This window comes from Podarcis gaigeae, assembly GCF_964106915.1.
Source record: "Podarcis gaigeae genome assembly, chromosome: 17".
Lineage (NCBI taxonomy): Eukaryota > Metazoa > Chordata > Lepidosauria > Squamata > Lacertidae > Podarcis > Podarcis gaigeae.
In genome coordinates this window covers 39823753-39836869 of record NC_139694.1, presented here as the reverse complement: position 1 = coordinate 39836869, position 13117 = coordinate 39823753, and the positions used below count along the sequence as shown (strand labels likewise).

The window sequence follows — 13117 nt, the reverse complement described above, 5'->3', positions numbered from 1 at the left end:
GTCTGGATTACCAATGTTTTATGGATGGGTTTTTTTTTCCTCTTTTATGATTTCCTTATCTCAGTTATGCCAATAAAGCCTGAATGAATCGAGGTGCATGAAGGGTAGAGCTCCAGTGTTCTGAGTGAGAAACTGATCCTAGCAGTGTTAACAGCAAGCTCAGCCCAGGAACAAGTATGAAAGCTGTAGACCTTATAAGTGCAGCATGACAGTGAGGTTGTGTATATAAATGACAAAGGCAACTCCCATCAGCCACAGCCAGGTTGTCTTCTTGGAAAAGGTGGGCTTCCCCCATATTCTCAGTGTGTATTTGGTATGAAAACAGGAGTCTAACTTGTATAAGTGGTTGAATGTATGGGAGCCAAGGGGTGCCAGTTGATGCTATTATAAGGTTGCTCATGTCAGTGTTGATTGCTCTCTGTATACACCAGGGGCTCCGCCAACCGCATCGCAGTCCCATCCCGCTGCGGCCCAGCACTCCCCTGCTGCAAATCAAACCTTACTGTCCCCATCGCAGCCAGTCATCCAGCTGCAACAGAGATACACTCTGATTGAAAATGACAGGGAGAATTCAAAAGCTACCACATAGCAGCAGCAAGGGAGGGGAATGGGATACAGCAGTTGGCCAGCAACAGTTACAAAAGCACACACACACTCCATCCTGGATAGTGCATGAGTTGTAAGGATGAGGAACCTGTGGCCCTCCAGATGAAGCTGGACCACAGCTCCCACCATCCCTGAGGACTGACCATGCTGGCTGAGGCTGCTGGGAGTTTGAGAGCAACAACATCTTGAAGGCCACCAGTTCCCCATCCTAGTGGGCAGACACAGAGGAAGTCCAAGCAATCTACCTGCATCGTTTCCCATGTAAGGAGTGCCTTCAAACCGAGAAGCCACCCTTGACAATGTCACATGTGGCATACAGGAAACTGCCAACAAATCCTACCACATTTTCCCTCAGAAGTCAGGGTTTGGAATGCTATGCTGACCTCAACAAAACCGGACATTGTAATCTAGTATGACTACTTCCTGCCACCTCAGTCCCATACAGCTGTTGTTTTCATCACCAGCCAGCTCCTTAGTCTTAGTTAACTTGTTTCATTACATTACTACATATGGAAATATATATATATATTTTTAAAAAAAGATGCACTCTTCAGACATTTCCCACCCACACAGATGCATACACTCAAAATGTGGCAGGGGAACCAGGCTCACTGATCTTGCCGCTGACGTTGGTGCATCTGCTACCTCCAATCCCTGAACTCCATTATCTTCAGCATAAAAGGCCCTGCAACACATCTACGCACAATCAGACTTCCTGAGTGTGTGGAAGATGCACCCCAGTGATGGGAAGCTTGTCGCCTTCCAGTTGTTGCTGGATCTCAGCCCCCATCATCCCACCAGCACTGGCCACACTGGCTGAAGCTGAGAGGCACTGAAGTCCAATGGTGGCTGGAGGGCCACAGGTTTCCCTACACGCAGGCTCTGTACACATACAGTTGTAGACACAAATAGGCTCTTTTTATACATTCCACAACCCATTTAACACACGGAGATCAGGGAACAGTGGCAGTGGGTATGACAAACTCAGCAGTGGGATCAGCAGCCATGGTCCTCTTCCATAGGGCCAGGCGATATCTGGTTCCCAAGATCGTGATATACTGTATCACCAGCTAAACATTGTGATATATCGATATATCACAATGTCTGAAATAAGGATGGAGCTGACCACATCCATTGCAGGCTAACTCTTCTACAAACAGGAACCCAAACTTTGGCTTTAGCAAAGGCATTTGAGGCCAAGGTAAGTTTACCACTTACAAATACAATTGAATTTAAGATAAGCCAGCTGTCAGTGAGGTGCAGTGTAGTGGCTTAGGGTGTCGGTTTAGGTCTGGAGAGACCAAGGTTTAAATCTTCATTTAGCTGTGATGTTCACTGGGTGATGCTGGCTGAATATACAACATACATTCAAAGCACATTATTGAGGGTGCTGGGAATTATAGCTCTGGGGGTAAACCGGTTCCCAGGATTCTTTGAAGTAAGTCATGTGCTTTAAATGTTGGTGTATAAGTAGCTAATCCTCTAACCTACCTCACAAAGTTGTGAGGATGAAATGGGGGGCAGGGAAGCATATGCACTGCCTTGGTTTCCTTCAAGGAAAATATAAATGTGATAAATTTGTTGCATATTATTTTCTGTGTCTAATTATATGCCTACTTAGTTTACTTATGCTTTATTAACAAAACATATAATTTCATGTTTGCCTTTGGTGATGAGGCAAAGTCTGCGCTTTCCTTGGAGTGGTGGGGGGATTCTTCCAAGGGAAGATCCTGTAATCAGGGCTGGCAAGAGACCTTGGCCTGGAGAAAGAGCAGCAGGTGCTGCAGAGGCCATTGGCCATCCCACTAAGTGAGCCTCCAGCTGCAGTCTAAAGTGGTCCAGCACAGACACAGATTTACCACCCCAGTGATAACCAGGCCAGCGAGGTTCCAGCAGCCCAGATTATTCACCCTGTCCATAACTCCACTAGTCACTCAAATTCCGGCTCAGTGGCAATGCAATATATTATTATTATTATTATTATTATTATTATTATTATTATTATTATTATTGTAATCCACTCTTCATTTGTAGTATTCAGGGCAGTTCACAGCATAAAAGCAGAGATCAATTTAGATTACAATCCTATACCCATGTGCCTGAAGTAAGCCCCACTTACTCAATGGAATTTAGACCATGTCAACCTCTTTAACCTTATTTATAACTAAGGGCTGATACTCAGTTTGTGTATGAGGACTCATCAAGACTTCCTTTTGCACCATGCTTTCCAGGCATAACTTCGCACTTTAAAGCTCCATGTCCCAGCATGTGGTTTTGTTTTTTGTTTTTGTCCCAGAGCTTTCCCCCTGGGAAAACTTATGTTTTACTGCTGAATCAGAGCAAACAGCAATTGGGTTTTCCATGAACTGCTGTTTGCTCCAATTCAGTGGTAAAATACAGGTTTCCTCGGGGAAAGTGCCAGGTTGGGGGGGGGGGCTCAAACATAGAGCTTAAAAGGGCTTAGAAATGTAGCACAAAAGGAAGTCTTGATAAGCTCTGAAAGGTACAAGAAGAGAACTTGCCATCAGCACTGGGATGTTGCCTAGATGAAACACTCTGGGAATGGATTTCAGGGCTGATGGGGCAAAGAAATAAAATCCTTAAAAGTAACTTTTACATACAAATATTAACTAACACCAAAACCTACACACTTGGCTGCACTTCTGAGATGACTTCTGAGAAAACACACTTAGGATCATATTGTAAACCTCGCCAATGCTAAGGCAATTACTCTTGTCCCTTTTAACAGTCTGCTCATGAGTGAACCTCACCTGATGAGCAGAAAAAATATTGTCAGCCCCCCCTGGACTAGTTGTGGACCCTCTTGCAAATGACCCATGTTACAAATCCTGTAAGAAGTGTAAAAATAACTTACACAAGAGTAGTTTTTTCTATTAAATACATGTATATATTGTTAAGCTTTCAGTGAAAGCACCTTTCTGAATGTCTGAAGAAAGAAGAGGACTGTTGCCTGAAATGAAATATGAAAACTTACAATTTAATGAGCATCCTTACTGCTATGTGTTGGAGAGTGTTAAGCTTAGGAGTGGTAAATCAATGTCTGGGCTGTACCACTTTAGACTGCTGAACTGGACTGATAAAATGCTGCTCCATATTTATTTGTCATTTTCGAAAAATCCCTCCACGTAGAAAACAGGCATGTCAAAGCGAAAGCTAGCTTAGAAGCCTTCTCCTTGACAGATTTATTTTATAAATAGAATTTCTGTGTGGGTGGAGGGTCATTCCATCATGCAAGTCCACACCAACAGTCTGAAGTGAGACAGTCCCAATAGGTTCACCACCTCAATGAGAACTAGGCCTTGTAATTTACCTCTCAGGACATAAGAACTTCTAATGTTAGCAGTTGCCCCAACTGGAGAGTACCAAATCTTTCCCCTCAAGGGTCTTCCCATTGGGGCTGTACAAAGAGAGCCATTAGTAACTGATGGGATGATGGTAGTTGCCGTCCAAATCATCTGAAGGGCACCCAATTTGCAAAGGCTGCCCTGTTGCTGAAAACAGTTCGGCTGCGGGCCCTGACTCAAATGAAGATCCTGTGTACAACTTAAAAGCCCCAAACCCTTATCATCACACAGTAATCCTCCTCTTTGCCTGCCACACAGCTTCAATCTCAGACTTTTCCTCTCACCGCTTCCCCCTCTTGGAATAATTTCAAGTGTTAAAAAAAGAGGCCCAAATTTGAGACAACCCACATTTCTTCTCCAGTCTTCCTAAACAGCTCCTTAGGGCTGGTTTTCTCTTTCAGATGATTTCCAATGCATGCTTCGCTTCCTTACTCAGAAGTAAACCAGTAGGACTTATTTCCAGGTAAACCTACAGACAAGTTTTTAAAAGAAGCAGGCACTATCTCCAAGTGGTTTGGGAAAGGGTGGGGCTGTTTGCAAAGAGATGTATTGTTTTATTAAGATGCAGAAAGCAGCTGCTTGATGGAGAGACAGATGGGGGAACAGCTGCTGAGCAAGCTCCCAAGAGTGTGCAACACTGCCTTCATGCACAGAGCTGCAGCACAGGGTGAAATGACCTACACTGCAACCCGATACTAATGCCCTAGAGGAAGCTTTGATGTGCAGCTACTGGAGTCTGTGTTTGTGAGACAAGTGGCAGTAAGAACATTGGGGAAATGTATGTGAAGCACTATCCTGCCACAGTTCTGCAACAAGCGAAGGCAATGATAACTCCCCAAGAGCCAAAGAGAAAAGTTCCTACACCCCAGCAAGATCCTACCAACAAAAAAGCACACTCATATCTGCAAGTGTGAGCCAGAAGGCTCCAGAGACAAGCACTATGCTTAAGGTAATTCCAAGGTGTGAGGATGGCTCTTTCTGTGGGTCTGGTCTGTGCTTACTCATTCATGCAAAGCATCACTTGATGCTCCAGCCACCTCTGGGTGAACATGCATGTGTGAAAGAGCCTAGTTAGGACCCTTGTGCAGATAACTAAGAAAGGCCACAGAATTTACATGCTGAGGACTATATACTCAGCAACATTCACCTGTTTTCTTCCTCCTTGATCTAGGAAACTGAACCGGCACAGAACTTTTAGAAATTAATTATTGATAGCCAGGGTGGTATAGTGGTTAGAACTAGGACCCGGGAAAGACAAGAGTTCAAATCCCCCCTCAACCATGAAGTTCACTGGGTGACCTTGGGCCAGTCACTGTATCTCAACCTAACCTACCTCACAGGGTTGTTGTGGGGATTAAATGAGGAGGGGGAGAACCATCTACACCACTTTGAGCTCCCTGGAGAAAAAAGTGGGATAGAAATGCAATCAATGATGGTGATGGCTGGGGAAGGGGGGCAGAGGAAGGGGGAAAGGGGGCATTCTGTAAGGTCTTCTTGGCCTGGCAAACACCACTGAAGCCTCTGCCTGGATCCCTCAGAACACAGTGCTGCTAGGCCTGGGAGGGTTGTTAATGTTACCTGTGGCATATTTCCATGGATGCAGACAGGGCTGACACTATCTCTCAGGAAGAACAGACAGAACATCATTCTGACAGAGTACACTAGAGCAGTAGCATTCAAGCAGTGCTTACCTCTCCGGAAGCTGCACAAAAGTGCAGTTTTTTACACTGCTTCTGATATATGTGGCTCCCTGCATGAAGTAAGAGTACAATCTAGATTCCTCCCTAATGTTACAATTGGTTTCTGGGACATGATCTCACCTAAGGCCACATTAGATATTACGCTACAGGTGTGACTGCTGCCAAAAGCAGCCACTACACATCCACTTTTTCTATGGTATAGCACTTACTCATGTCTATGATATCCCTGTTTCTTCCTCCCTTCAGTGTCATAGTTTGCTATCGGCAAGAGCTGGGGATATACAGAACATAATGTTGTCAGGAGATGGGTAAGTTCCCCTGGATACAGTACAAAGGGGTTTCTGGTGCCTATCTGCCTTAATGGAGGCAGCCCCCCACGACACCGCAGGGATCAAAGGCGAAGGAAAACAAGAATGATAGAGGGTAAATCGTTTTTGGACATTCCTCCCAGGGAAGGGTGGAGCAGGCTTCACTCACAGTCTCAGTACCTGGCTCTCGTTCTGGCATGTAATGCAGGGGGCAGGGAGGCACTGAGTGCAAAAGGCACTTTGCCTGGTGAAACCCTCCTACGCCGGCATTAAGAAGCAGAGGTTCTCCTGTTAATTGCATTTCTAATTGGCTTTAAAGTCAGACACACTCCAAGAGAAGATATTGTCATCAGAACTGCGGAATTATCCAGCTGCATTGATCTGAGCTTTGCAACTGAGAAAAGATTTTATTCGGTGTGGGCGGTGGATGGCGGAGAGGGGAGCCTCTGGTTTCCTGTTTACTTTGAGCTTCTTTATTAATTATTTGGCAAACTTCTCCAGACGCAAAATTTTAAAGATGTAAAATGAGGTTGGTTTGCAGTATGGAATAAAACTTGTGATTAAAAGAACAGTTAGCTGTGTGTGGTTTAAAGAGATGGAAGGAATGCTGGAAATTAGAGTGGATACCTTCTCTACCATCCCCCCTTAAAAACAACAGAGAAGAGATCTAACTCAAGTGAACTTTGGCCAAAATGCAGTTGTAAAGATGAAAGGAATTTGGGGCCGCAAACACGTGAGGCACAGAGACGTTGGTGGTTATTAATTAAAATGAAGTACTCCAAGATCCCCTGTGGCAGAAGTTGGACCCCTCTTTCTCAGGCTGTAGAAACTTCGAGACTGAGTAGTGAGAAAGGTGGACTGTTGGAGTATGTTGCTGTCCGAAAACACCGAGCAAGATGAGAGCACAATGGGAGGGAGCTAGTGAAATATTTTCAGAATTCTCCAGGATTATTGCCGCACCCCAGTTAAGATGAGAGACAACAGCAGTTGGAGGGCAGCAAAGGCCAAGGACTGGACATATTGAGGCTGACACAGGCAGAGAAAAGGAAAATAATTAGAGCACCTCATTTGAAATCCTATGAAAAGTTAGATAATAACACGAATAGTAATCATTAAAAATGCAGCCGTTATCTTAATGATTAATATACCAACTGAAATGTAATTAGAAGTTAATGAAAAATATGAACTGCAGCAATATAAGAACTGGACAAAAACATTGATCAAGGAGTGCAGGAAACTACTTTTATTAAATTGTATAAATTTTGAATTAATTGAATTATTTTGATTCAAATCTGTATAATTGGCAAAAGTGTGGTAATATTGGGCAAATATTGGAAATCTAATAAAAAGTTATTATTATTATTTTAAATGAACGGCTGCCACTCCTGGCAACAGGAATACATTTAGTGCAATATGAAACTTGTCCCTTTTCTTAGCAACCTGCAGCTGGTCCTACACACCAGCCTGTTGTTGAGACTTAAATATGTCTGGCTGGCCACATGGTGGTCCTCACAGGAACGGCAATCATGTGACAACCAGTTCCTAACCTTGATTTGTAGGAATGCTGCGAGTCAGGGTGCCATCTTGATTACATTAGTTGCAATCCTAATATCAATGAATGATCTTGTCTGCATCACAACACTGTCTTCTCACCTAGAGGGACAGAAGAAAGGGAACAAGGGAGATGTGCAAGGAAGAGCATCAACCTGCTACCAACATCCAGTTTTGGCCAGAAGCCTGCTGCACCTGTGGTTGGGAGTGCAGAGCAGATCCCACAGACTGACGCAGATCAACATAGCTGCAGCACTAGCCAGAACTGTAGGCTCCTTGCCTGAGATCTGGCCAGAGTCTCCCAGAAAATCTGGCCTTAAATCATTCCTAACTCTCCCTGCCTCTCTCACAGCACTGACTCTGGGGCTAGTGGTTCTGCAGCTCACCAGAATTACGTAATGCAAACATACTCTTCAGCATTCCCCAGAAATATCTGATGAGCCATGCACACAATTGGGAGGGGCCATTGGGCAGGCTAGCTATTGCTCCCTTCTCGCTTTTACTCACATGCCTAGACATTTCTGTCTCACAGTATGAGACAAACGGCTTTTGTAGCTCTGCTTATGCACCTATGCTAAGAAACAAGCAGGGCAGACTTTATATCGAGAACAGTTAGTTCCCTGGCTTCCCAAGCACAGACTTACAATTGCCTCCAGAGTGGACCGCAACCGTTTTTCCAATTGATGGCTGGCAGTGGAGTGAGAAAAATCAATCCCAGAGAAGCTTTCAACAACCACATGTTTTCATCCCATGCAGCAAACCGCGATGGACTGATGGGAAAATACTTTTCCTTCCAATCTCCCTCAGGTGGAAGAGGTGAAAAAATTGGCTGGGCTACCACCATCTTCTGGGGCTGACAAATGGGCGGCATTGGAAGACCACTGCTCTCTTCCAAGTGCCGGGAAAGAAGTATATTCCTATACTGCTTTGTTGAGTGATCAAAGCATTTGCACACCATCTCTCACTACTCTGTACAACAACCTTGTTAAGGTAGGCCAGTGTTAATATCATCCCCGTATTACAGAGGGAGGGCTGAGGTATGACAGTTTGCTTAAGACCACTCAGTGATGAGAACTGAATTAAAGGCTTTTGGATACACAGATCACACATCCTACTCAGCCACTATGCTGCACCAGCTCCAGCTACTAGCGACCTTAGAGGCAGGGGCGTGAAGGGAGCGGTGCTCAGTTTCCAGCTCAAATGCAAAAAACAGAGTAAAGGCTGTAGGCCAGAGCAGGTGCCTCTAGCCACTTCTGGTTTTTTTACCAGCAAGGAGAAGAGGCTCAGAGAACCCACCCACCTCTCCAGGCTCTCAAAAACCGCCTCCCTGGTGTCGGTAGTGAGTGGGTGGGAATGGCAAGACACATTTGTGCTGGTTTTAAGTCATTTGCAGCATCAAACCACTTTGCTAATTTCTATCCAGGAGAAGGAGGCGGGGATGAGGAGGGAGAGAGAAAGAACACACGGCTGGATTCGTCAATTCCCACCCCACACAGCCTCTCCTGCTGCCATTTCCAAAGCAGATCCCCAAGCTTTCAGGGCTAACTGCATCCTAATCTCTTCAGCCACAACTCGTGGGCAACTAGAACATATCCTGTCCTGGAGATCAACTTCCCAGGTACAGTGATTTAGTTCAAACACCCCCATATACCCCCAAACAGAAGGCATCAGCATCAAAGCAGGGGGTGCTGTTGGAGCAGATCAGATGCACTAGTAACAATGTGGGGAGGGGGAGAGAGGAGGGGGAGCCTTAGCAAAGAGGACATGGGCCTGAGGGCTGAAATAAACAGGTGTGCCTCTTCAAACAGTCTGCTTCAGAACAACTCCTGCACCAATGTTCAAAGGGCGGAGAAATGCTGGCTTCAAATCTCGCCTGTTTTGCAGGCTCCTTAGGAAAGTCAGTTCTCTCAATCTCCCCTCCCCCCAAGTCTTCAGTACATGAAAAATACTTCTGACCTACCTTACATGGCAATTGTAAGGACTGTTGACAAGAAAGAGTCTTATAACACCATAAGGTAAAGGTAAAGGTACCCCTGCCCGTACGGGCCAGTCTTGACAGACTCTGGGGTTGTGCGCCCATCTCACTTAAGAGGCCAGGGGCCAGCGCTGTCCGGAGACACTTCCGGGTCACGTGGCCAGCGTGACATCGCTGCTCTGGCGAGCCAGAGCTGCACACGGAAACGCCGTTTACCTTCCCGCTGGTAAGCGGTCCCTATTTATCTACTTGCACCCGGAGGTGCTTTCGAACTGCTAGGTTGGCAGGCGCTGGGACCGAGCAGCGGGAGCGCACCCCGCCGCAGGGATTCGAACCGCCGACCTTTCAATCGGCAAGTCCTAGGTGCTGAGGCTTTAACCCACAGCGCCACCTGCGTCCCCTTATAACACCATACAGAGTATCAAATATGTTACGACATGCATTTTCGTAAGCTAACGTGGGAAACTGTCATTGGTCTATCCAGCTCAGACCCCGACTAGCTGCAGCTAGGTTTCCACCAAGGGGTCTTTCCCAGCCTGACCTGGACCTGCCAAAGGTTGTGCCTGGGGTCCTCTGACTGCACACAAAGAATGTGCTTTACCACTGAGGAGCAGATGGAAACTTTTAAGCCCCAGGTGCCAAGTGTGCAATTCTTTCAACATGGTTCTTACCAAGTGCATCTGGAACAGGGATGGGCAATCCGTGGCTCGCCATAGATTTTTTTGACTCCCCCATCATTCCTGACAATTGGCCATGCTAGCTGGGGAGGGGAGTTGAACTCCAGTAACACAGAGAGAACCACCATCTCCCTATTCTTGGAGCAAGAAGGTGATGTGAGCCAAGGGGGCAGGGGGACACGGATCCTGTTCTCTTCCAGAGTTGATGTACCAGGAACCCAGCAGTCCTGGTTCCTATATTTGTCACTCCAAGTCATTTAATCCTACTCTTTCTCCCCTAGGCACTTAGAAGGCATGGTTCCTACACACTCCACAAATCAGCAGGTACCTCATCCCCCCAATATTCTTTTCTCAGTCCCTGAACTCAATACTCAGTACATAACACTGGGCAACCCATGCGAAATCATTTCACACCCACACATGCACATCCCTCAAGCATCAGTTCAGACCCTCACCGCTCATCCTAGCAATGGTACACTCGGTAGCAACACTACTTTTGGGGATGCAACCCTTAAGCCACATTTCAGCAAGATCCGGGGGCTGGGAGGATCCAGTCCCTGTCCTAAGCAGCAGCAGCTCTTTCCTGTCAACCACCCCACTAGTGAAAACTATGCCAATGGGCTGGTTCTTAGAGGGAAGGGGGCTTTTATACATGTGTGTGTGTATCAGGGATGGGAAACCTGTGCCCCCCAGATGTTGCTAGACTCCAACTTCCACCGATTCTGAACTCTGGCATGGGGACTGGGCATCTCAAGGGTTTCAAGTTCCCCATCCCTAGTGTATGTACACCGCATGCACATCCCTATTAAGCAGAAGCCAAAGGCCCTGCCTAACATCACGCCAAACCTCTAAAGGGACCCTCTGTTAGAGACTGGCTATTGGGATTAACAGGAAAATCCTGTCACTTTCAGAGGCAGCTCTTTTCCCTTACACAGGACAGAGGAAATTCACCTTAGGATTCAGAAGTTTGCTGGGGGGGGGGGGCAATTACGCAAATAAATATAAGTAGGACTTTAGCCCTGAATTTGTGTTTGCAATGGTGGGAGTCCTGAAATATGTGGAGGGAATCATCTAGGAGCACAAATACAAAAGAACCAGTTTTTCATTGAGATTAAGTTAGGATCCACTGCACAGTTAAATCCCCAAAAAGTGGGCTGGGGAGAGCCATTTGGTATATTACAGAGTGAGAAAGATGCCGGACTGGCAGGAGAGCACATTCAGCAGTCCATTGCAGTTATAAGACCCCTCCCCCCTGCAGAGCAACTGGAAAGCAATTCTCCTAAAGGATGGTGGAAGGAAAAGGACCCAGGGTGGCAGGTGAGAGTAACACAGCAAATCTACTGGCAGTAGCACAGAGCAGTATTGCTCTGTACAGAGAGGTGAATTCTGGAATAAGGAAAAGCTGGCAAGGAGCAAAGAAATTGAGGCTGGTGTAAAACAGGAAGGGAAGAAACCCAGCTCAAGTATAGGGTCAGCAGGTTCCAGTCATGGGCGTAGCTTGGATTTTTCTTACAGGGCAGGCTTTTGTTGGGGGGAGCAGAACCCCCAGCTCCCCTCGGCTACACCTATGGTTCTGGCTGGAATGCACTGATGGGCATTCCAGACAGGCTAAGCAGGGGAGAGCGATCCCAGACAGAGTCCAGTGCACACAACAGGGAATGAGGGTTCAAGAAGGAGGGTGAATGAGACCTAACTCTAAGGATGGACACTGCTGGGCTAGCAAGGGATGGGTGCAGATTGGGATGCATGTGGTGGTGTTGGGAAATAACTGTGACTGCAACAAGACTCACGAGGCCTAGATCAGAGGCAGCAGAGAAATGCAGAGCGGTTTCAGGAGGGCAGTCCCAGGACATATCTATGCTCCCCAAACCACCACACTTCACAATCCTAAAAAGCAAAAATGCACCCCAGGACCCCCTGCAATGCAATAAAGGGAGCCGGCCTCCATGACTGCTTGCCCGGCACCCACCAATTCCTATGGCCTCCCCAAGCGGCTGCTTGTGCAATGAGAGTGGCCCTGGGGGCCGGCGGGGCTGCCGGGGGCCGAGCAGCTCCTTACTTTCTCTGCAGCGTGGTGGCCGGGCTGGTGCTGGCGCTGGTGCTGTGCCCCCCTCCGGCTCCCGGGCTGGAGCTCCGCGACGCCCCCCGGCTCAGCTGCCCCCTCTCCCGCTCCCGGGGGGGCCGGGGGTACTCGTGCTCCTTCTCGCGCGCGGGGTGGCACTGCGGGGGCCGCTCTCGGTGCAGCTGGCAGGCTTCCCGGTAGTGGCTCTCCCGGTTCGGGTACTGCCCGCCGTCCCGGTTTCCATAGTGCTGTAGCTCGCGCTCCTTGTCCCGGTTCGGATAGGGGTTCTGCCCGTCCCGGTCCGCTCGGCTCTGGTACTGGCTCTCGCGGTCGGCGCGGTTCTGGTAGTGGCTCTCTCTCTCCTTGGGGTGGTACTGCCCGTCGCGCTCGCGCTCGCGGAGCCGCTCTCGGTCCCTCTCGCCGTCGCGCAGGTCCCGGTTCTCCTGGCTCAGCTGCTCCAGCTGCCCCTCCAGCTCCTCGATCCGGCGCCGCTGCGTCTCCAGCAGCTTCTGCTGGTTCTCGATGATGTTGTTGAGCTCCAGCAGGTACTCCACGGCCCGGTTGGGGCTCTCGGCGCCCGGCGCCCCCGGGCCGCCCCCCGCTCCCCCGTCCATGGAGAGCGAGAGGAAGAGGGGCGCGCGGGCGCTTGGCGCGGCGCCCGGCGCCCGCCGCCTCCGGCTCCCGATCGCGGCAGAGGGCACCACCCCGCACCAGCTACGGACCCGCCCCGCGGCCCGCCGAGGGCTGCCGGGCTACGGACACCATCCTCCGGCGGGAGCCCCGCGGAAAGAGCGCGACCACGAGCCGCCGCCGCCGCCGCCGCTGCAGAGGCACTGCGCACTGCGAGCCAGCGAGCGAGCGAGCGAGCGAGCG

General features: G+C 48.5%; 1 protein-coding gene across 5 annotated transcripts in view; it reads right to left on the bottom strand.

The window, feature by feature from the left end:
• Positions 1 to 13045, bottom strand: part of IQSEC2 (IQ motif and Sec7 domain ArfGEF 2) — a 165228-nt gene extending 152183 nt beyond the window's left edge. For 2 of the 5 annotated variants that reach the window (XM_083718320.1, XM_083718312.1), the window contains exon 1: positions 12242 to 12884. In XM_083718320.1, the coding sequence (XP_083574446.1) occupies positions 12242 to 12858 (617 nt within the window). In that variant the 5' untranslated portion in view covers positions 12859 to 12884. Of the gene's footprint in view, positions 1 to 12241 lie in introns of all 5 variants that reach the window. The other 3 variants (XM_083718313.1, XM_083718311.1, XM_083718314.1) reach the window with 3 other exon arrangements.
• Positions 13046 to 13117: the final 72 nt, after the last annotated feature.